The 24,551-nt window shown below is 38.4% G+C and overlaps 3 protein-coding genes across 3 annotated transcripts in view; 2 read left to right on the top strand and 1 right to left on the bottom strand.

Moving 5' to 3' along the window:
• LOC121327143 (low-density lipoprotein receptor-related protein 2-like) overlaps positions 1–15,004 on the top strand; it is a 33,543-nt gene extending 18,539 nt beyond the window's left edge. Inside the window, exons 20-32 of the mRNA XM_041270982.1 lie at positions 1,560–1,786; positions 2,555–2,684; positions 3,281–3,465; positions 4,319–4,502; positions 5,353–5,568; positions 7,094–7,277; positions 8,798–8,999; positions 9,947–10,111; positions 10,581–10,781; positions 11,526–12,072; positions 12,470–12,592; positions 13,628–13,864; positions 14,811–15,004. Coding sequence (XP_041126916.1) covers positions 1,560–1,786; positions 2,555–2,684; positions 3,281–3,465; positions 4,319–4,502; positions 5,353–5,568; positions 7,094–7,277; positions 8,798–8,999; positions 9,947–10,111; positions 10,581–10,781; positions 11,526–12,072; positions 12,470–12,592; positions 13,628–13,864; positions 14,811–15,004 — 2,795 coding nt within the window. The remainder of the gene's footprint in view (positions 1–1,559; positions 1,787–2,554; positions 2,685–3,280; positions 3,466–4,318; positions 4,503–5,352; positions 5,569–7,093; positions 7,278–8,797; positions 9,000–9,946; positions 10,112–10,580; positions 10,782–11,525; positions 12,073–12,469; positions 12,593–13,627; positions 13,865–14,810) is intronic.
• A 1,949-nt stretch (positions 15,005–16,953) lies between these two features.
• LOC121328539 (zonadhesin-like) lies at positions 16,954–19,470 on the top strand. The gene is made up of 4 exons (XM_041273249.1): positions 16,954–17,030; positions 17,987–18,377; positions 19,005–19,107; positions 19,387–19,470. The coding sequence occupies exons 2-4, from the start codon at positions 18,112–18,114 to the stop codon at positions 19,411–19,413; spliced, it is 396 nt and encodes a 131-aa protein (XP_041129183.1). The 5' UTR covers positions 16,954–17,030; positions 17,987–18,111; the 3' UTR covers positions 19,414–19,470.
• A 3,850-nt stretch (positions 19,471–23,320) lies between these two features.
• Positions 23,321–24,125, bottom strand: LOC121327142 (claudin-23-like). The gene has a single exon (XM_041270966.1). It carries the CDS (start codon positions 24,104–24,106, stop codon positions 23,321–23,323), a length of 786 nt encoding a protein of 261 aa, XP_041126900.1. The 5' UTR covers positions 24,107–24,125.
• Positions 24,126–24,551: the final 426 nt, after the last annotated feature.

The raw sequence follows: 24,551 nt of genomic DNA, 5'->3' as shown, positions 1-24,551 counted from the left end.
TTTTTTTTCCCCTCTGCTCGGTTTCAGGGTCCAAAACCACACACATGTGCACGTGCCTTTAGTCAAGGGAAAGCATGTTTGAAAGTTTCACTCTGAGACCTCCATGAACAACTGTTGCCATGGTACCGTTCTCTGTTAAGAGACAAGTATATATGTGTTATATATATAAACTATATATATATATATATATATATATATATATATATATATATATATATATATATATATATATATATATATATATATATATATATATATATATATATATATATATAGGGGCAGCCTGTTAAGTGTTGGCTTGCTAGCTGAACCCCCAGTCACTATTCATGAATTGCGCTTCTCTATTGGTGATGTTTCATCCCCCCCCATGTGACACTGGCACAACAACAATGCCGTTCATATCATCTGTTTAATGGGCTGAAGCCGGGCTTTGCTAAATTTAAATGCACTTTAATGAGTACATTCAATTTTGTTTTAATGTGTCATATTTCAACATCTCCAGTTTTTATATAATTTAATGTGTGAAAACCAAACGATTAAATGCTTTAGCCACGTTATCAAGTGAAAGGCATGATGGCTGACATTCCTGACTAAAATAATCAATTTGCCACGATAAGACATTTGGTTGGCCCCCTGGACCCCACCCTTCACCTATAAATTTGGGCCACTAGCCGCCACTCTGTGTATAAGAGAAATACATCCTACAGCAATTATATAAGGGCATCGCCAGATCGGGACGTGTCTGCTGTGTTCACTGGAGTTATTTCCTAGGATGCACGAGCAGTCTTCTGTTGTGAAAGTCAAGATGACAAACTAGTTTTTTAGCCTTTTATTTTTAACCTTGGTATTTGAAATTGTGGACTCGAATGTAAGCGGTCAGTCTGTGTGAACCCCAGTTATTTCCTAGATGACGAGTAAAGTTTCTGTTCAGAAAGTTTCCAGAAGACAACATCTTCAATTTTTTATTTGGAACTTCATTATTTAACCAAGTGAATATCAAAAATATTGAATTCCCCCCCCCCCCCCCCCCCCCCCCCCCCCCTTTGATCTTGGTTGTATTTCTAAGCTCAATATTTTAACTAAGTGAATATCAAATGAAAGCAGTTGGTCTTAAATGTAGCTCTGTCAAATTTACCTGTGGTCATTTCAGATTTAATTTGTGTTGGGGAAATTTTTACATTTTTGAATCTTATTTTCTTTTCATTTTAAATGTTTCTAAGATATCAACATGCATTACATAACCAACCTGCCTCATTGCAATCTTTCATAAGGGTCGACAATATAAATAGAAGTCTGATAATTGTCTGATTCTTCCTAGGATGCTCTCCCCACTGATGCACCCCGGGGGTGGGGGGGGCTGGCCGATATATTATATATCTTATATATATATATATATATATATATATATATATATATATATATATATATATATATATATATATATATATATATATATATATATATATATATATATATATATATATTTAGACTAGATAAACTGAATAGGCTCCAAGGCCGTAAATGACATACCTGCTCTGAAATAGTACTCTTTCTATTAGGTGAAGAGTGTGGTGCTTCAGAGTTTCAGTGCAGCAGCGGGCAGTGCATTTCCTCTGTCCTGCGATGCGATGGAGACACAGACTGCAGAGACCACTCTGACGAACTGAATTGCTCTAAGCCTCCGCGCTGCCTGTCGGGGAAGAGGTGTCCAGAGAGCAAGGAGTGCTTTATAGAGGAGTGGCTATGCGACGGGGACTTGGATTGTAAGGATGGCTCTGATGAGAAGGTGACTACTTCATACTGGAAATTCTCTAGATTATTGGTTACACCTGAGCTAATTTAATCGCTATTACATGGGAGGTGGACACTTATCCAACCAAACTGTTTCAGTTTTTTATTTTTCTGGAATTTTTTTCACTTGGAAGTTGTGGGGTAGGAAAAGTTTGTGTGTGTACATATCTATATTTAAGTATATATATTAAACATATAGGGTTATACACATATACTATTATATAATAAATTATGATATTTATATTATATTATATTATATATACTATGTGCCCTATATATATATATTATATATAGATGATATATACAGTGTGTGTATGTGGTATATATACGGGCCCATATACATGTGTATATATATACGTGTATATATAATATGTGCACACACACACCAAACAATATGTATATATAGATATCTATATATATATACATATTATATATATATCATATAATATATATATGTATATGTGTGTATCTCACACACAATAGATATTCAAAATGCTGCAAGGCCAAGGACAGTTACAATAAGAGCAGAGACTTCTAAATGATTTGGTGGACAGCTAATAAGCCTTTCTTGTACTATTACAGCAATGTTAATGGCAAGGTTGCTTTAAATGGTCAATCTGTAGTTTTAGCTAGTGGTGAAATGTTTGAATTTAAACTTCAGTGTGTATTCATTATTTTCAATTCTTGGGTAGACGTTTTGCTGTTGGATGAGAGGCTCCGTTCAGGTTTAAGAAAGTGAATATGTGTGTTGTATCTATTTTAGAACTGCAAGTTTTTTGAAGTGAACTGCAGTGAGTTGCAATGGTCCTGTTCCTCAAAAACCCAATGCATTCCCAATTCCTGGCATTGTGATGGAGAGCAGGACTGCTCGGATGAGAGTGATGAGAATGGATGTGAGTTTTGTTTTTTGATCCTTTCAAAGCTTATATAGCTAGTGAGTGGTCTGGAATTTCAGTATATAATTCAAGGTTGACTTTTATAACAAACTAAAGCTTATTCTGCATCAAGTTGAGAACACCCTTCATTTTAAATGTTTTTTTGGTTGGTTTACTTGCAGATTCTCGTCCTCAAACTAAGCATTTACTCATTTCCTGGGTTCTGTCAAGATGCATAGGAGTTTCACTCATTTCAGTTTAATGAGCTTGATTAGCCACAGTAATTAACATCTCATGTCAAACTTATAGTAAATCCAGTAATTGATCAAACTGCTATGCAATGGGAGTCTTATTTCCATCCCTGAGATGCAAATTTAGCTCATTGATCACCACGATGGTGCTCTGTTGAATGATTTATTTAACATAATAGAAACTGACTGCTAGTCTATACCTTGTTTCTCATTAGGTGTAGAAATTGTTGGCAAAGCATTTAACAATGCATACCATATGTTGCAGATAAATTAGTAAATCATTGTCATGATACAAATACTTGTTTTTTTCAGTGGCATTCTGTGGTGCCCCATAAAATTGAATGTGCCCTATGTTCTGGTCAGGTGCCCCAGTGAAGTGTCCAAGCCATCAGTTTCAGTGTGGCTCTCCTGTGGAATGCCTCAACATAAGCATGGTCTGTAATGGGATAAACAACTGTGTGGATGGATCAGATGAAGGTGGGGACTGCAGCGCTCTTAGCTGTGGAAAGAAATGCTCACAGACCTGCTACAAGACACCTAATGGACCAGTAAGCATGAACGCCACCTTTTTGTGTTTAAAATAGTCATCTAAGGACCAGTAAGTATGAATAAATGTCGCCTGACAAGGTGTCTTCCTATTGGAAACTCTTTGAAACGTGTCAAGCGAAGCTCTTGATACACCTAACCATGATTATCTATTCAAGCCTTTTGTAATCTGATGAGAATGATAAAACTTTATCTTCCAATGGAACCACCATAGGGTATATTTGCAGAAATCCATTTGAATATTGTTTTATTCCCTAGCATTCAACTGGTTGTTTTTTTAACTCTTTTTTCCTCTTATAAAATTTCCTGGTGTACAAAGAAAGGTCCTCGAAGAAACATTCTTGGAAGAGTTCTATTCACACTAGTATGTGCGGAGCTCTGCAAGACTGCAACCTGTTTGACTAGAAATAAGCACTGAAATTACAATGTAGAATAAGTTTAATTGAATTTTGAATATCATTTCCATATACTGCAATATATTGTGCAGTTAAAGTAATCAAAGTAGAAGAGAAAAGCTAATGCAACTACCAGTTTTTGCACTGGCTATAAGAGCATGGGTGATCTTGAAGGATTAAAAACATGTATGATGGCATTTATAACTAAAGATTGTATTCTGGTTTGTCAAATCTTGATCTGTTGAGGTTGCTGTAGCCCTAGTTCCACACTAATTTTCTTGGAATTGGGACTAAAGCCAACCTCCTCAGTGGATTGTTACCAGCTTTATTGTATTGATGCTTCATTTCCAGTTATTGGGTCATGAAATGGTTTAAATGGTTCATTTGCTCAGACTTGGCATCTGCACCTAACTTAGTGTCTTTAAAGCTGTAGTAAACCAGATTCTTTTTCACTCTTCAGAAGTGTGGTTGTCTGAGGGGGTTTAGACTCGCCAGTGATGGGCTGTCCTGTGTGGATATTGATGAGTGTGAGGAGCTCCCCCATGGTTTTTGTAGCCAGACCTGTCGCAACATGAATGGGTCGTTCAGCTGTGGCTGTCACCCGGGATACTTGCTGGAGCTAGACGGTCGCAGGTGTAAAGCAAGTGGTATGGAACCTTTAACAAATCAATGTACATTTTAGAAGCTCTTCATTTAAATGTCACTTTGTATATAAGACAACTGCCTGAATTATGCAGACAATGTTCACTGTTTGCAAAGGTTTTTGTGAATTAAGTTCTGGTTTGCCTTTCCTGTGACTTTCCTATGTTAACATTTTAAATATTCAATGTGCTGCCATCCACGTTGTAAAGGCGCAAAGATAATACAGAACCTACAAAGTTTATTTCATTTTACCACATCAGGATTTTTTTCTCAATTGTATCTGTACGCTACAGAGTTATCCACCAGGTGGGGCAACTTCCTCAGATGTCTGTTTTGGGCAAATCCCACTCTGGCACGGAATAATCTTTAACATCTTAGCACAAATAGGAGGACTAGAATATTCAAAGTATTTTTGGGTAAACTTTCTTGCCAGTTCACACAAAATGAAGCTTTTAATTTGCTTAGATTCTATAGATAGAGGATTGAATCAGTAAATTTCAGTAAGCATTTCTTGGCAAACACCTTTTATACCAGTTTACCTCCACTGATTCGTACTGCAATTCTGACAATGGAGGCATATGCATATTGCAAGAACAAAGTAGTTGGCTCGCTCAGTAGAAATCTGTTGGTGGCTAAAAAAATAAATAAAAAAAACTTGCATTTTTACTGGTAAACTGCCTAAAACCACCACCAGTTCATTATAGAACCTTTCATATTTTTTAGAATCTAAAAGATCCAGTGTTCATGAAACTATGTATTTCTTTTGTGATGTAAACTACTATCTTTTTTGATTTTTAATGACAGTTCATTCTAAATGTTGGAACACAAACAAAGCAACGTCTTTTTTTTCAGGCCAGGAGCCATTTTTGCTAGCATCTGTCCAGTTTGACTTGCTGCTTTATGGACTGAGAAGCTTCAAAGAGGATGTTCTTACTTTCACTGGAAAGAAAATTATCTTTTCAGTGGACTATGATTGGAAGGAGAAAAAGGTGTTCTGGTTAAGTTTTGATGCTGAGAGTATAAAATGGATAACGTTGGACCAGAAAAACAAGGGGACAATAGTAAAAGGTAAGGTTTTTTCTTGGGCTGACTTTTTAAAACAAACGATCCTCCTACATTTATGCCTCGTTGCCACTACTTGGTGCTACAGGCTTTGGCTGCCCATGGCCAGCTGTTTGAAAGTGTTTCAGTGCCTTTTTCAAAAACTGGCCAACCTCAGGAATTGCTGTGCATCAAAGGTCAGAGGGATTGTGGGATAGTATTTTTCAAAGAAAGTCTGTAACAAATATATTTAACAATAGGCTCATTACAAATATAATCTGGTTAAGCATAGCACAGCCAGACAGGTTTTGTTTATCATGAATTTAAAAAAAGCAATATGTCTTCAGAATTGTGTTGTTTGCTGAAGCAGGATGAACATTGTTCAATTTATCTGCTTTCAGTGAACACAAAGCTTAGACAAGTGTCATTTGTGCTTTACCTACATGAAAAAATCTGCCACAAATGGTAGTTATTTCCCTATTGCTTTCTTCTTGACACTCGCTTCCTTTGTGGCTGCATAGAGTAGGAGATATAAACCTGACCAGACAGCAGTACTCAGCTGCTTGAGCGAGCCGTGGAAATGCCCTGTTTTGTTGCAGTGGGCAGCTGTAGCCAGGAAATGATGGTTAGCCATGGAAAATTACTCTGACTAACATACTGTACGTAAGGAAACCATGTTACCAGAAATATTTAAGCAACACCTGATCACAGCACTGAAGTGGAGGAATTACTGATTACAGAGCGGAGTTTCAATGCACAAAGTTCCTTCAAAACTTTTCAAAGTAGAAATTGGGTCTACTCCAGCAAGCGTTTCATAATGGCTACAGACAAGTTTGCTTGTGTATGATGGGCTTTAGGATGGTAGTTTCTTGCATGCGGATTTTAAATTTAAGGAAACTATCTTGTAGTATTTAACACCACTTTTGACAATGTGTATTAACTTTGGTGCACAGATTGACTGAGATGGTTGACAGCCGTTTCACTGTGGTACATGAAGTTCTTGACTTGTTCATAACTGTTTGGCTTATTTCAAGTAAACTATTGTATTGAAAATGTAAGAACACTGAACTGTACTGCTTTAAGGAGTATGCAAGAACTCAAATCAAATTACTTTAATACTGCTGATTTATAATTTGCTAATATAAAGCATATCTGTTGTGAATGTGCCCATTTCTTTCCAGCATTCTTTTCATACAGTAATGCATGGTTATTTTCTACATGTGTAACAGGGTGAAGGCTTGGTACAAACTGATTTATGACCTGGCAAAGCCAGCGTCACACAATACTGCCCCCTCCCCATTACCTTGACGCACAGCACCACCAACCAAGGTTCAAACGAGTCATAAAACCAATTCAACAGGATGGAATCTGGGCATAAACCAGAGAACATGTGCTTTCCAAGCAAGCATCTTAACCATTGCAGGAGAGACAGGCTTATAGAGCTTTAACACATCTCACTTACAGGAGTCTGAATCCCAAATTGCTGTGCTTCACTTAATGCTGCCTGTTTCACAAATGCATTAAAACCTATGAATACATTTTTCCCTCCTAGGAATCAAGTCTGATTGTATAGCAGTGGACTGGGTGGGTAGGAACCTGTACTGGACTGATGGAGCTGCTGGACAGATCTTGGCTGTTAGTCTGTTTTCCAATTCAGCTGAGGCCCACAATTATACAGTGGTGTTGGATGAGGATCTAGAGCAGCCCCGCTCTCTTGTGCTCCAGCCTCTCAGTGGGTAAGTTTAGACTGCTCACTGTATTGGTTGGTAAAGCGTGATGAGATGCCAGCTCGGACAGTCAACTCTTGGTTCTGTTTTACTATAAGCGTATGTGATTAATAGCTACATATCATGTTATTGGTGCTGCAGTACTAGAATAACAGACAATTTTCAGTTTACTGTTTTGAAAATTTGAGTCTTTCAGTGGCACTTGCTTGCATCCTGGCTGTGCAGAGGAGGAGGGGGGCGTTGCAGTGGCTGTAACACTCCCAGGGTGGGGGAATAGGGAAACTGGCAGGGATTGCTGATTGCGAACCCTATTGGGGCAGGGGGTTCTCTGGGATTCCCTCTCACCTCTGTTCTGGATAGCTCCTGTGTAAAAGTGATTCTGGCTTTTAGGCTTGAGAGATCGGAGGATGCGCACACGCCCTCGGAACATCTGGTGCTGCGTTGAGGAGAAAAAAAAAAATTAGGGGGTGGGGGGGGGATTTCACTACTTTTATAAAAAGACACATGACAACTGGATCTTTGTACTATTAGAAGTGGTGTCTGCATGTATATTGATCAGTGTTACTGGACTTCACATGTGATCAAGTGGTCCTTTTGATTTTCTCCAGTCACAATCTTTGCTTCTGCCCTAGCTGGGTCTCCTGTGGTTCAGCTTCTTTGCAGTGCTTGCTTTCTTCCAAATACTGTAGTTTCCTTTCAAAAATGTGCTAACATTTATTTTTAAATCTGGTCTTCAATGGGTTTAGTAGCATCACCTGTCTTAATTTGTATGAAGTCTAATTTTTAGTCTACTCTAATAATAACACCACTGAAGACGCTTCTCATCAACATTTGCAATTCAAAAGGATTGAGCAGAGTACTAGGAAGAGATGGGCGTCGAATGATTCTTTTGAATGGCAACCATCAATGGTTTTATAACTTGGAGTAAATCGCTTCTTCACATGTGACTGCTCTTCAGTTCTAGTTGCCTGCCCAACGGTAACGGGTCTTATTAAAACACACCTAGTGTACAGCAGTGTATTTCCAGCTAAACAGAAGTTAGAAGTGACAGATCGCTAGATGGGGCTGGTTTAACAACCTAAATGTTTTTGGCTGATCTAGCCTATTTGCATACTGTAGATCTGTGGCATGCAACTAGAACTGAGGAGCAGCTCCTGAATGTCAGTGAAAGATCAGCACAGTTGTATCAGAAATAAACCAGTATTTGAACAATTTACAATAATTGTCACTTGATGAAAGTAGGCAAGGCAACGGTAAACACTAAACGGTAAATATGTATATATATATATATATATATATAACGATATTATCATATTATATTTGATAGTGCATATATATATATAAATATATATATATATATATATATATATATATATATATATATATATATATATATATATATATATATATATATATATATATATATATATAAAAAAAAAAAAAAAAAAATCTATATGCGCTACTCCCTGTTTTTGAAATTTTAGTTAACAAGCACATCTTTTAACAGTGTTATATTATTTAATGTGCAGGTTGATGTACTGGTCTGAAATTGGAGGAGAGCCACAGATAGAAAGAGCTGGGATGGACGGCTCTAGCAGGAAAACGCTCATTACGAAGGGGCTCGGGTGGCCTATTAACCTAGCTCTTGATTTGCTGAGCGAGAGGATCTTCTGGGCAGATGACAAATTCAGATGCATTGGATCAGCAAATTTAGACGGCACAGATATAAAGGTATAATGAGCATCAAAATAAACAATTTTTTATTGTGCTAATTTTAACAATTGACATCATGAAGGTGCTGCAAAATAATCTGCCGATCTTGGGCAGGTGTTGTGACTCTTGGTCTCCTAGTTCGTGGCCTGTTATTGACAGTGTGTCTGGTTATACTGTCTTGCCAATTTTGAAATTGCTGGCTGAGAGCCACAGTACGCTGCCCTAGTTCAGCCTCCAACATGCCGATTACATGAAGACGCTGCTTTCTTGACAGATGAAGCATATGTTTTTTGCTATGATTCTTTGTTTTTATTCAAGCTTGCAATTCAACACCTGAAATCACGCCATATCCAGTGTCCAATGAACTCTCGCTAATTAAGTGCATAGGCTTCAGTCACTCAAGCATGTCATCGTCAAGGATGAATGATTGAGTGATTAAAAAGAAACACAAAAACAGTGTGTGTGTGTGTATATGTGTGTATATATATATATATATATATATATATATATATATATATATATATATAATATACTTTTTTCTGAAAATGTTAAGTTTCTTCTGATGCTCGGTATACATTGTTTGACCTGTTTACTTCAGGTTACAGTGGAAACTGAGTGGTATACAGTATCCAGTCTCAAAAACCTGTGGCACTGCCTGACAGTTAATTTTTTTAATAAAGCAACAACAAAATAGTATGCTTGTCTAAACTACAATATTTTTACATATCCGATGGAACTAATTAAATCGGATGACACCAGACTTCACCTTCAGAAGATATTGGTTTTATGTGCAATTAAGGTGAAAGGATCTATTCCCAGTAAAAAAAAAAAAAAAAAAAAAAAAAAAAATTCTTACTACCTCAGTTGATTCTACCTTGCATAGTCAGATCTGTGTGTTATGCAAATTATTTTTAAACTTTCATTTTCAAAAGGTTATTTTCTATTTCTTATCCAAAAATGTACAGTTGTTTCAGCTTCTAGAAACTCCAAGTCCTTTCTCTCTAAGTGTATTTGAAGATGCAATTTACTGGTCCGATACCAAAATGAGAACAATTCAAAAAGCCAACAAAGAGACTGGCAAGAATCGGACTGTCCTTATTAAACAACTTGGTCAACCCTTTGGACTGAAGGTGCGTGCCTCCTGGTGTCGGTGCGCCTAGTCTTGCACATTCACTTAATCAGTCATTGTTCTGATATAAATTGGTTTTGGGGTGTGTTCCTGCTAGCTTTTATTTGAAGTTCAAATGTACTATATCTTGTGTACATTGAGGACATCCCTTAGGGATGTGGTGGATAGACTATTACAACTGGTGAAGTAGAGGTGGGCTGTGACTGACAAACAGCACCTGCTTCTGTCAATGGGTATTTAACCCTGGTAGGCAAGGAAGTAAATCGAAACTGACTTAATGGAAATGTCAACCCAATGTGATGCAGTATGTGCATCTGGAAAAGTGCTTGTCCAATACTGATAAAACTAGGGCATTATTCACCCCACGATATGTAGAGGTGCCTGTCTAATGTACATGTGTCAAATGTACCTACTCTAAATATAGGTCTTGGTTAACTACTGTTTCCTGATGATCTTCTTTATTTGATTAGGTTATACACGAGACACTTCAGCCAATAGCTTTTAACCCCTGCCAAAATCTGGGCTGTTCTCATCTATGTCTGTTGGGACCAAAACAGAGTGGAATGTGCAGGTGTCCCATTGGATTCCTGCTGGCTAATGATGGCACAACCTGTGTACTACCAGCAGACACTGCATTTCTGTTCCTTGTTTCACCTTCTGTCATCACTCAGGTAACCAGCTTCCTTCGGCCCTTCAGATCTTTGTCCAGGACTGTTTGTCAATACCATGTAGTAATTGTGTTGGTGTCATCATAGGGCTAAGGAGTGATTTGATACTGGTCAATACTGACACACATTCAATATCCAAGCAAGTATCCCTGGCGGCTCTGTAGTTTTTAGGGAGTTTTTTGGTCGAATAAAATATGGAAAAGTTTGTTTCTCATTCATTTGACATCCAATTATAAAGGCAAGAAAAGAAAATGAAGGCAGGAAAAATATTTTAAAACCTTAGTTACCACCCAGGTCTTCACTTTATCACAGAAGAAATCACAACACAACTGACTCACTGCAATTACCATATAAAGGGGTTCATAGATATGTAGTTTGTCAAAGGTGTCCCTGGCAGAAACAGATGTTAGGCAGATGTTGCAAGTTGGTTTGTCAACTGGCAAGACAGCTGATCTGGCCTTCCTTTAGTAGCTACTGTATCCAAGACTGTACACGTTTGATTCATGAGGAATAGTTGTAACCCATGACTAAATAGGTTATTCTGGAGAACAGAATATGCCACAGATTTTCATCGCCAACTTTCATAAAGAAATTGGAGACTAAGCATCGAGTAATGGTATATTGACAGGGGGTGAATTCTTGTCCTACCACTGATCTATGTAACATGAGCTGCAATTTAGAAACATTTACTATACATTTTTGACTTGGTGTGCCAGCATTTTGTATGAAACGGTTTGTGCTTTTCAGCTTTACCTCAAGAACATCCAGTCCACTATTGGCCTGAAGACATTGCCTGAACACAAAGCCCTCTCTGTCCCCATCATCAACCAGATAACTGCTATGGATTACGTGCTCAAGGACCAGTCTGTCTATGCTGCTGACTCGGAGGGAGGCTTTATTGCACAGTTCAAGCTGAAGGAGCAGGAGCTGGTCTTTCGTGGGAAGGTGCTCCAGCTGGAGGGCGATGTGGTGACGTCCCTGGCTGTGGACTGGATAACCCACAACATCTACTGGAGCAGCAGGCAGCAACTCATTCATGTGACCTTACCCAGCAAGTCCTACACAGCCATCCTCTTCGACAGAGACCTCAACCAGCCAAATTCCATTGCCGTTCACCCGCCCTCTGGAGTCATGTGCTTTTCACACATGCGGGAAGAGGGTAGGCGTGGTGCACCCCAGATAGAATGTGCCTACATGAACGGAATGAATAGGAAGCTGCTGTGGAAGAAGGCAACGATGCCCACTAGCCTGGTGTTTACTAACTCTGGCACTATGCTTTACTGGGCTGATATTGGTATACCAACTTTTTCTTTTCATGTTGTCTACAGAAAGGAATAAAGAGCTTTAAACACTTAGTAACTAATTTAAGTAGTTTGTCATAATGAGTCATAACTGTATGGGCAATCCCAAACAGGTTTGTGGACTGCTTGCTGTTTTTCCTAATTATTGCTGAGCTTAATAGGCAATGGTTACCTTTCCTTTACCTCCTTGATAGCTTACCTTCTAGCTATGTCAGTAGTGTAGTTTTAAAGCCTCTTAGCTTGCATGCAAATTTTTTTAAAATATTTTCCCAAAATGCTTTAATTTCATATTCAATGTGTTATTCCCAATTTTACACATTGTAGAATTTGCCTTAAGTTTTTTTTTTTATTATTTTTATTCAATAGAAACACTTCCTACTTTGTTGACAGGTGCTGGAGTCATTGGTTCCATTTCACTTAATGGTTTAAATTACAAAGAGTACAAAACAGGACCGGAGCGTCTTGCTGCTTTTACACACATTGAAAAGATGCTCTTCTGGACAACAGTCAATGGTGAGGCATTGTTGGAAAAAGTGTATATACATTATTTACATCTCCCCTGATTGAAACTGCAAAGCCCAGTGTAGTGAATACTGGAAGAGGTGCTATAGCAGAGATGGTTCCAAAACTGTGGACCCTACAGGATATATGTTGGCTTAATATATCTGCGAAATGAAACTACTAATGAGGTTCTGTGTTTCTAAAAGTGAAACTAGAATGTCAAAAATGGGCTTTATAATTTGAGTATCATAAGGTTATATTTTTACATGGAGTGTTATTGTGGACTAGTGCCAAAAGGAGATGAAAAGTGGGCCTCACGTTTGGAAACCCTTAGCCTTCACCTACATCTGCAGTATACATCCAAATGTTTCTAGTTGAGATGCTAGCATTGGCATAGGAAATTCAAGTTTTATGTAATTTCTTCCCCTCTCCGTTACTAATAATGGGATTGTAAAATATGAAATGTTCAAAATTACCAGTACTGCAAATGGAGTAATAGGTAAGGCATCCAAAATGGATGGTAACATTTCCCCCCCCCCCCCCCCCCCACCAGATACAACCAAGGTGTGGTACAGCGATGGCCAGCAACCGAAACATCTGTGGTTTGAAGTGAAGGAGGATGTTGTAGATTTGAAAGTGTACAGCAAGTTTAGTCAACAAGGTACATTTATTTGAGTCTTGCATAGTCTTGTCTTCAACCTTCCTCAAGCCGAGGGTTGGTCGCATATTCTAGTAACCCAAATTTAGATATGCCAGGCTCCATTCTATTCCTTCAGTCTGATAGTTTGATATGTTGTAGACGCATTCACTGAGTTTGTCTCCACAGAGACAATGATGTATTCATTCTCTGGGGCAATCTTTTTTTCTAGCTTTTTAGCATTTACCATCAGTCTCTGAATTCTACTTGTGGTTTAAAATTTGCAGAATTAAAACTGCATTATAAATCCTGATTAATTACCACCAAGGAAAAGTTACTGACCTTTATCTTGCTTTTGCTGACCACCCATATCTGTACATATTCCGTCTTAGTCAGTTTTTGTTTTCTAGGGACAAACCACTGTGTGGAAAAGAATGGTGGGTGCAGCCACATCTGCCTGCCTTACCCAGGAGGAAGGACCTGCAAGTGTCCTATAGGCTACAGCTCGACTAATGCAACAGTCTGTGGGAAGGATATGAGGTGCCCAGAGATGACCAGGCTCTGCAAAGATGGACGAAAGTGTCTGCTGAGGGAGAGGTTCTGCGATGGGCAGGCAGACTGTCTGGATGAATCTGATGAGGAGAATTGTAAGTAAAGTGTGCTGACATGTAAAAACAACCTGTGGATTTCAATGTAACTAAATAGCATCACTCACTGAGGCAGTCTTGACTTGTGGTGATGTCTTTTTGTAAAGAGAAAACATGGAAAAGACATGTAGTTTAAAGACCCTGGCTGTCCAATTTTGTATACAGCCTGAAATCACAGCAATATTACATGGTGGTGCATCAATATTTGCCTCCCCCCCCCCCCCCCCCCCCAGTGAACAGCCAGCTCACAATGTAAGCTTCACTTATACAGCAGTAGATGAAGTAATTTTGCTTGAGGTGGGGCTAAGGTAAATTTGCCACCATCCCTGATGTCGATTCACGATGGCTTTGTTGAATAAGCATCAAGTGCTTTTTTTTTTTTTTTTTTTTTTTTTAAAAAGTATAGCTCTGCAAGTCTAAATATGCATCAACACATTAATCCAATGCGTTTCAGTGTAAATGAAATTTCTAAATTAAATACATAGTGTGATATTGAACAGAGGGAAAGTAAACAACTGCATCAGAGCCATCTTTTGACAGGCATGTGCAGTAGGTTAATCCCTGCCAGCTAGGCGAAGTAGTGGCACTCTTCTTTGCGTGGTTTGCTTCTCTGCAGTGAGGTCTGTTGAAATTAGCTGCATCATAATGGCTCTCTAGTCTCACTGGTACAAAACATAACATTGACACTGAAAACTGAGCTTTTAAGGAAGTATGGATTCATGAGTATTTGTTCATTTAACTGATGTAGCCAATGTGCCTGTTATGGAGCTAGTGTTTATCAAAGAATATAACCTGAGACACCACTTTTAAACAAAGCACACAACTTTCAGTGACAAATAATCCTTTGAACTCAAACTCCATGCGACCCAAGGTAGATTCTCCTGATTTTTACATTTTAAGATTATGGAAGATAATCTTAGGTAAGATTCAAGTTCTGCAACACAAGGCTATGACAACGTCTCAGTGTGGCCTGGATTCTGGTGCGAAAGAAGCAGCCCTTTGACTTCCGGAACAGTCGGAGTTTGCCGGCTGTTTGAGGAAGTGGTAGTTGATAAGAAGGTGAACGCAAGAGTCATGAACACTGACAAGCAAGTTCCCCTGTCAGATACGACTATTGTGCAGTGTACAGACATTGGATAATGAAGTACTCCATTTTATTGAACTGTCTGAGAGGTACTGAGTTTGTGTCACTGGCTGTTGACTCGACAAGGACATAGTAAAGCTAAGGAACTATTGGGTTTGATCTCTAGAAATGTATGCCAGTGGAGATTTGATCGGTGCAGTTTTTGAGGAACACAGACTCGCTGAGCAAGATTTGCTTTCTGGTAATGGATGGGGCACCTTCAGTGCTGGGCAAGCATGGGTCTTGTGGCACAACTGGTAGAAGTAGTAACAAAAATGAAGGCCCAGCACTGTATCAAGTGCTGTGTGATACAAAGCACACTTCTGTGAGCTCACGGCTTAGGTTGAGTTCCTTCAGCGTGGTGCCCTCAAGAAGGCAGCTGAGTATCTGTCCCTTCTAGAAAATAATGAAGTTAATATCCAAAGTAGTGTTTCTTTGACATTTGGCCACCTGGATACCTTTTACTGTGCAGCTGCAAGGCAGGGGGGACAATCGGCGACCTTGTTGAGAAGCTGAAAGCTTTTTGGAAGAAGCTGGATAGATTTCTTGAATTTGGGCTTTGGGAAGCTTTTGCATTTCACTCAACTCTGCGGCTACTGATCAGCGCTAGAGTCTGATCATATAATCAGGCCCATCATTAGAAGCTTCCTTCAACGGGTAAGGTACAACTTAAGTGCCTGATTTGAGATTATACCATTCTGAAGGATGTAATTGCCTTTGTGATCCTTTCTCCATACTACCTGAGGGTGACTTTGCATCTCACGCCTGTGAGGTCCTCCCCATATTAAACAAGGGTGCACTGCAGCTGGAACTAGTCTCTGCAAACTTCTGACATGCAGAAGAATTTAAAAACACTAATCAGAACATTCTGGACACCAGAAGTATCCAAACTTTTAAAATTGTGCCTCCTTGTGCTCAATGTTTGAATCAACGTACACGTGTAAATCCAACCTTTGTCATGAATGTCATCAAAATTGATGCCCAAAACAGGCTTACAAATGAATCTTTGGAGAGCTGCCTTCATATAGCAGTCACATCAGTGAAGCCAGATTAACAGGGTAGTACAGAGTAAAGTGCCACTTTTCTCACTAGTAACAGCTGACCAAAGTGAGTCCTAATTACAGTATTTGTGTAGATTTTTTTTGTTGTTGTACAAAGGCTTTTCAGTTTTGATTCTAAAATGTGCAGTTCTTACTGTTGCCAAAAAAATCAATAAACAAGTCTTTGACCAGCTCGGTTTCTTTGGCTCATTTACTGTGCTTTTTAAAATATTTTTTCTACCACTCATGATTTTGTTTGGTCTGTCTCGCAGTCTGGGACTATTGATGCTGACTCTCTCTCAGATGTGCATGTTTTAAAATAAAAAGCATAATCGTGGTTCTTCAGGCAACAAAAGACTGTTTAACCCAGTAAGTCAATGGAGGCAGGGACTTTAAAGATAGTTACAGGAGGGGAGTAATTATTTGGAGAAGATCAATAGTAAACTAAAATTTTTTGTAAAATATTGTTAGGTTATGGAGTGTACTGGAATGAATGTGCAGACAGTGTGACCGACTAAACTGGTTTGATTTGAGGGTAGCTTACATAGTGCGTTGTAAACAAAGAAGGGTTATTGCCAATAGTGTAGTGATCATTTATTCCTGTATTGTGGTGTTGCCAAGAATACTGCCAATTGAACTGTCAGAGTAAACCAACTTTAGCTGTAATTTATAAACACTGCTCCCAGCTTCAACAATCAGATACATTAACTGTACATTGCATATCACTGACCTAAATAGCCCAATTCAGAGATGTTTGAGCAGCACAGCTGATATGATACTCTTCTGATTGTGAAAATAAAATTCAGCTTATTGCTACTTTTTTTTTTTTTTAAATCCTGTTTCCTGGCATAATTTCAAGTTTCAAAAAGGCCTGCCCAGTTTTAGTCATTGTTAAAGTAAATCAAAGGAGGAGCTCTAGTTCTCACGAGAATCTGATTACTGGTTGGACTGTCGCAGGGCTACCAATCCAGGGAGCAGAGCCTTGTGTATCTGTCAGGCTGCAGTAAGTAAACTATTTACACAATACATGTTCAATAATTATAAATGTGATAACTTGCGTACTGTGTAGATGCAAATGTATACCTTGAAGCCTAGCAGTGTTGGAAGGACTTTTTGATAATGTACATGATTAAATTGATTTCATCCAGAAACCAGCTTTACTAGATTGTACACCTTGTTCAACTGTTCATCCTGATGTTTTGAAGTTGTATTCATCTTAAAATATAGGTACATTGATATACATTTTGTTGTAGTGATGGGGGTGGGGAGAGATCATAGACATGAAGGGTCTCTAAAGTAACATCTAAGAGGGGAACAAAATGCTCTGTAGTTTTGCCATTTGCATAAGTTTTTTTAAAGTTTTATTTCAGTGGTACTTAGGATTTTAAGATCCTCTTAACTCCATTCCCTTTTGAAGTGTCCTGGTGAAATGGTAGTGTCTGTAAATGTCTGATCTCTGAATGTCATTGCAAGCTACGGATATGAATAGGAGATCCCTTCAGTTTATTTTCATAAGAACAAAACCAGTGTTTTGTTGAGGCTTTACCTATTTTGATACACAGCTCAATGCAGCTTGCAAAACACTTTGCTCATTGTACAGTGAAAAATCAAGAACTGCACATTCACAAGACTACAGCATGGCACATCGAAGATCATATACAGGAGCTTACACAGATACTGTTTTATAAGCACTTTAATTTTGCTTATGGGTTTAAAAAATAAACCATGTCCTGTGCCTATGGCAGATTTGTATTTATTTTAAAGGTGAAATCTTTTTGAAGTGGAAGCGCTTGATCCTGTCAGTACACATACTGTTCTACTTTAAAAATGACCATTAATATTAACAGCTCATCTACAACAGCAGTACGGTACACTGCATGTACCACCTGCTTCTCCGTGCATAGTTTACATTAATGGCGGTCTGTTGCAAGAGTTTAACTTTAACTTCTGCTCACACAGGTCATTTAACTGAAGTAACGGTGAAATCTGAACTCGCATCTACAGCTGTTCCACAGAGCCCTTCATCTCTGCTGGCTGACGGTGCTGAAACCATTCCTACCACCTTTGCCTCATACCAGAGCATCATGACTACAGATGAGGTTTTGGTTCGAAATCTGGAATCCCAGCCTTGTAACAAAGAAATATGTCACCTGAATGGTGACTGTGTGGTGATTAACAACAAAGTGTCATGTGACTGCAAGCTGGGTTACACAGGAGAGTTCTGCGATAGAAAAGTGTTAGAGTCAATTGCCGTTCCCTTGACACTGAGTGTCGTTCTTGTCTTGGTGACACTTTTTGTAGCAGGTGTGATATATGCCGTTATGAAGAGGAGGACCAAGTTGGCAAAAAGGTACCTAATAACTCCTTTACTGATATAATTTAATGTTTGAGGATCTGGCTGGTTTTAAAAACTTCCTTGACCTTTCAGTCCCACAATGCAAAATACATTACTTTTTTTATTGGATCTGTCAATTTTCCTTTATTCCAATTTTCCTTTATTCCAATTTTCCTTTAAAAAAAAAATAAAATAAATAATTGGCTTAATAGAATTGTGGCTAATTAAATGTGTAATAAATGCATTGGAATACTAGATTAAATTACCAAATGTGGTGTAATGAGGACTAATAGCACAAACGGAAACTGACAAATAAGATCTCTGGTTAATTCCTGACACTGTTTAATTATCCTTGCATGGCAAGGGTGTTGCTCAGACTTGACACTTCTCTGCTTCTCAGTAGATGATGGTAGGCTTTTGGGCTCAATCCTAGTATTTTTCAAAGATCCCAAGATCTTTACATTTTCTGGCTTTCTAAAACAAGAATTAGTTTGGTCTATTAAATCCATGAATATCCATAACTCAATTTGAACTGGCTGAACTTTTAGTACCACTGTCAAACTGTACGTGTTCACTAGAGGTATCAGTTGTTAGAAAAATTAATTGTAATTGGGCAACCAGTAACTGAGTGTTATTTATCAGGAATGCACAAGCAGTTGCAGCGGAGAGAGACATGAAGACCATAGAATCACCAGACCAGGCTTCCAGTCAGACGTTTGCCAATGAAACCTATGATGCTGATGCGGTACTTTTGTCTTATTGGTGTTTAATTAGTGGGGGGCACTTCAGATTCCAATTTTGAATTTACAGCTGCGGTGGGGAAAGAATGTCACTCTTCTAAATCAGTTTCTAACAGGGTTTTGCTTTATTTTTATAACCATTTGTTCTGACATTCAATAGAGAATTACTCCTTAAGTTATGTATAGTACATAGATATTGGGGCTTCCAATGCATTTTATATTGGTGTTTTGTAACATTCAAAGTTAAAGGAAATATGTTGACTTTTTTTTCTTTTTTTTGCCAGGAACTGATGAGTCCATTAGAAATGTAGGAGCCTTTCAATCATTGTCTATATTTGTGTGTGTGACTAATAAAGTTTGAATTAAGATATGAACTTTGTGAATTTTTTTTAATAAAAAGAATATCCCCAGAATGACAAGAGGCCTCTGTTGTACTTGGAAAGATTAACTTTTGTTATAAATACTGAGGCTGTCACAATGTGTTTCTTGTAACGGACCTAAAAAAAAAAATCTTGCCTTTTTAAAATCTTGTCATCTTGGTCAATCCAGAGCATGTTATTTTTATTTAAGAGGACCTTAAGTCTGGTCTGGTTTCAGTCTTGCACCCCTGTTTTTATAGCTGATGATGGTTTATTTTAGCAATGCCTTTTATTCAAGGCAATGGACTAGGGTGTGTCAACAATGCATCAGCTGCAGAGTCGCAACATCTAATTAAAGATGGAGCACAAGGAGGCTAAGTGACTTGTCACAGTGACTGATCTGGAATTTGAACTGGAGACTTCCTGGTTACAAGCCCTTTTCTTTAACCACTGGACCTCCCCCTACGATACAGCCTGACAGAACTACAGAAGCTGAAATAATGTTTAGAGTGTTTAAACATTTACACATTCTATAATCGTTTATGGAAAGATTTGTTCAACTTTAGTGTAGTATATAGTTCACCATACCCTTCCAAACTTCTGTAAACCTACACATGTAGTGTAAACCATGTAAAAATAAGCATACTCCATACAGCTATATATGGTTAACTATGTAAAGTATGCTTCAGAAATGGTTTACAATACCCTTACCACATTTATGCATGTAGTCCTATATCAGCAGACTTCAAAGTAATTTTGGCAGGGGCATAAATAGATCTTTCTTGGCTGTTTGTGGGCAGGCTGACTATTGCATAGGATCTTACACACTGCCTTCCCGTGACATTTCTATCTATCGTAGTAATTGTGCGTGCTGCGCTTATTCTTTAAATTTATATAATACGCAATGCGAATATTTTTTTAAATATCATGTTTATACATATAACCGTGAATAAACTAAGTGTAGATAGCGTCTCGCTTTGTTTCAATTTGACATTTGTCAACACTACTGTGTTTTAAAGATCGCTCATCTGCAGTACAATTATTGAGAGAAAGTGGATTCGTACCTAAATCGACTACAGTGTTTCCATTGTCTGAAACAGAGTGACTTAAATTCTACATACTGAAATGTATTATTGCTCTCTAACAGTCAGAGAAATTCAGTGCTTACCCAGCATATTAATACCCCGCCTCTACTCCCGAATGATTGGACAGCTGTTCAATTTTCATGCAAATACCGTGAACGGCCTCTGCTTGCTTATGATTGGATAACTACGTAAAACTTGGCAGATATGTGACTCTCCTATTGGTTAAACTTACAAATAGTACCTGCACTTGAAACCGACAGTTTATGTCCCACCTAGCTAATATGATTGGGCAACCGCAGAGACAGTACAGCATACGAGTTTCCTTTTTCTTCAACGCTTTATTGTCATTAACTAGGCATCCTCTTGCAATTCCATGCAGCAGCAGCAAGGGGCTTGGGTGTCATCTGATCCTTTTTTTTTTTTCCCCCCTTTGTTCACGTAGTTGATTATCTGTCTATACTCGGCATTTTACAAGCTCCACCAATGCAGCCAGTATTTGTTAACATGGACTTGATGCAACACATAAAACATTTCATTTATTAAATAGTTAATGTTTTTAAGAAAGCAGATGACAGGAAATATATTTTTTAAATTTGCATATATTTAAATATGCAAAAATGCATATTTCTTTGTTATATATATTCTGGGGGGGGGGGGGGGGGGGGGGTTCAGGCATTTTATTTTTTAGATTTTGCCACAATTTGCACTTTTGTTTTAAATTCCACAACGGTATAAATACTCCCTATCAAACTAATATAACTTTAAATCTCGAGAGTAAGAACAAGGCTTTGTATTAAATTGTAATCTTGTTTTAAATCCTGCAGGTGTGTACAGTTCTCCATTACAAATGTAGGAATTTGTTGCCACAAATTAGGTGGGGTGGGTTTAAAGTGGGACGTGAACCCGGGTCGTTTTGCTCAGAAGCATAGCGCCGATACCGCTGTACAAAAGAGCCTTACAGGAACTGGGATCGGGCTTATGTCTTCATGTTTGATTGTGTCACCTACCAGCCCTGACCCCTACCCCTGTTCAAGCTACACACTCCCCCTGCCAGCCTCTAGTCCGCCCTCAGACTTGCTCACCAGGCTACAGGCTTCAAAGTAATTTTTTACTATATGGGTGACTGTTTAGAATGGAGAATATATTAGGATGGTTGGTTGCAATGTCGCCTTACTAGTCATTGATATGCCGGTCAGGCACCCTGTATCATAGGGGCCCTATAATAACGTCCATAGGTAAGCTGGAACCTTTATACAACACATTTTCTATAAATATTTAAATGTGTCCATGTTTGTGGTGATTCAATGATCAAAGAAAGGATAAGAACTGCGTAAACTATCAATTTTTGCTTCCCTGATGAATCTTATGTACAAAATGTACTGCTCATTTATTATATGTCTCGATCACCTCTCAGTTCATATTTCAGCACATAAAAATAAGATCAAACATTTAACGAACACATTTTTACATATTCACTGTAGGCCAAATGTATTTTACAGTTCATGTTTTGCAGTAACCTTTTCATTTTTAAGTAGGGAAGCATTTTCATATTTCAGCAGCATGGGTGCAGTCAGCAAGTGATTCTCTGTTTTATTGCTCTGTTCCCCTTTAATTGTTTCTAATGCTGGTGCTGTTGTCTTCCTTATCCAAGGAATCTAGTGTCTTTGACATCTCGCCCTACAGTCAAAGAACCCAGCTTTAAAATTATACTAATAAAGACAGCGTCACGTTTACTTACAGGAATAAGAAAAACAACAATAATGAACATTCCTTCACAAAAAATGCCAACTTACTCCAAAAGAGACACATCTTCCAGCTGATGCTTTAAGATAATGGCAAAAATTAGTTTTACCTCAATGTATGATTTATTGTAATTGGGAATAATGCAAGTACACTAACTTATCTAAGGTGTACCAGAGGACAACAAAATGCTAATTCTCTAAAAAGTGTTCAAAATATAAAAGTATTTAAATCCTGATATCAAAAACCCCCAGCTAAATCATGAAACGAAGACAAGTCGGGTCACTGTAAAACAGAACTTTCACATGTGTCTGCCCAAGCAGAGGTTCCGATTGTCTTGGATTTTTTGGGTTAAAGAATTATATTATGTGTTAATCATATCACACATTGTTCTGTAAATAACATGCAATTTGAAAATGTATAATTTATTTTAGTTTATGCATGTTATAGCTCTTTGAAAATCAAATCGTTCTGAAATAAGGTATTTTATAATTTCCATTGTAAAGGAATTGGTGTTTTAAAGATTAAAAACAAAATATAAGTAAATGTGTGCCATTTCTAACCCATACGTGGTCAAAATCTATTCTGTAGAGTGTTCAAAACATGAGAGCAGTAGTGCTGGATTATAATAATCCTCTGTGTACGTGTGCACAGTGTTTCTACTAATAGATCCACTTTTCAGTAAATGCAGGTAGTACTAAAATCCTTAGTTTGAACGTCATATTATCTATCTATCTATCGCTTTTCAGTCCAAGAACCATAGTGTCTGCATGGTTACAAATTCGCAACACGGATCCACTGTTTCAGAGGGCTCTTTTGATTGTGTTATAAAAGAAAGTGCATTTGTACAAATCAAGGTACACTTTACATCAATTAGGAAGATTTTCTACAAAAAAAGAAACAGTCTACTCTCCTCCATTAGTTGGTTGAACCGAAGGCGCTTGTTAGTTCAGTGTTACAGCGAATCATTTCTCTGAACATACATGTACCTTCATAGAAAAAAAAAAAAAAATTCCACATGAAAATGAGTTAGGTTAAAAATCTGAATCGCACGGTTCATTCGTGGTGAAGTCGGTGATGTTAAATGTTTTTTTGGGTGCAGGCTTTCCCAGGGGAACAGTAAAATCGTCGACCTCAATCGGTCTACTCAAGGATGTAGGTTGCTGGGGCATGGTAAACTCACGCCCATCAACTGTCTTTATAATGGACCTGGATGAACTTGGGTTATTGTGGTAGTATTTGTTGGAGTGGCTGTTGGTCAGTTGCCCCTTTTTTTTAAAGCACAACTGGAACAAACACATAATCAAGGCCCCGCCACCAATGACCATGAAACAGCTGCCGATATATCCCAGGACGATGCAGTACCCCACACGAATATCCGAGCCCGACGCTTTGATTGAGTTCAGAAGGTTGGTGTACCAAGCGACTGGAATAATACACAAGATACCTGAAATGAAGATCAAGATCCCTCCCAATCCAGCCACCAACAGGTTCGGCGTTTCTTCCCAACACCGGATCCCTAGGGACGCTACCACAATCCCTGCCATGGTTGCGATTAACGAGGCAATCATTAGACCCTTGGCTGAGGTAACGACTTGTTCCTTAAAGTAGTTTTCATCTTTTTGTCCACATTTGAGAGTACGGGAAGTATCAAACGCTTGACAGATATCCCAGATTCCCTGCTGGAGCACCTCATCTTGTGCCCTGCCCTTAATGTTCCTCACCTCCCTCCAGTTCGGGGCCAGAGTAGAAACGAGATCGAATACCAACCCGCAAGGGGCCAGAACAATCCCGATAATCATGACCGCTGGGGTACGCATGGTGGTGTGTGCTCTTCCAGTCGACTCAGTATGAGCCTGATTAGTTTGTAAGTTTGACTGCGCTCTCTGTAGTGCTGCGTTCTGCTGAAACTGGCAGTGGGTGGTACCTAGGCTGCACTAGTTTTGTGAGATCTTTCTGTGGGTTGGTATTCTGTAGCTGCAGTAACAGGTGTCGCATTACGCTGCCAGCAACAATGGCCCTGCCTTTTATTATGAGATGTGGGAGAATAAAAAGAAATAGGATATGGAAAGTGCCAGTGAAAAACTTTTATATGTGTTTGTTTTATGTTTCCTCGATGTGAATTTCCATAAAATATTGAACTTTTACCTGATACTTGTATACCAGAATATCAGACTATCTGGAATCTAGGTAGGGATTGCCAGGTGTAGCTTTTATGTTTTAAGTCTCCATGTTCCTGATATTTGCCCAGGACGCATTGACTTG

Source organism: Polyodon spathula, chromosome 2, assembly GCF_017654505.1.
Source record: "Polyodon spathula isolate WHYD16114869_AA chromosome 2, ASM1765450v1, whole genome shotgun sequence".
In the NCBI taxonomy this organism is placed as follows: Eukaryota; Metazoa; Chordata; class Actinopteri; order Acipenseriformes; family Polyodontidae; genus Polyodon; species Polyodon spathula.
Note: the sequence above shows the minus strand (reverse complement) of the source record. Positions and strands in the feature narration are given on the sequence as shown.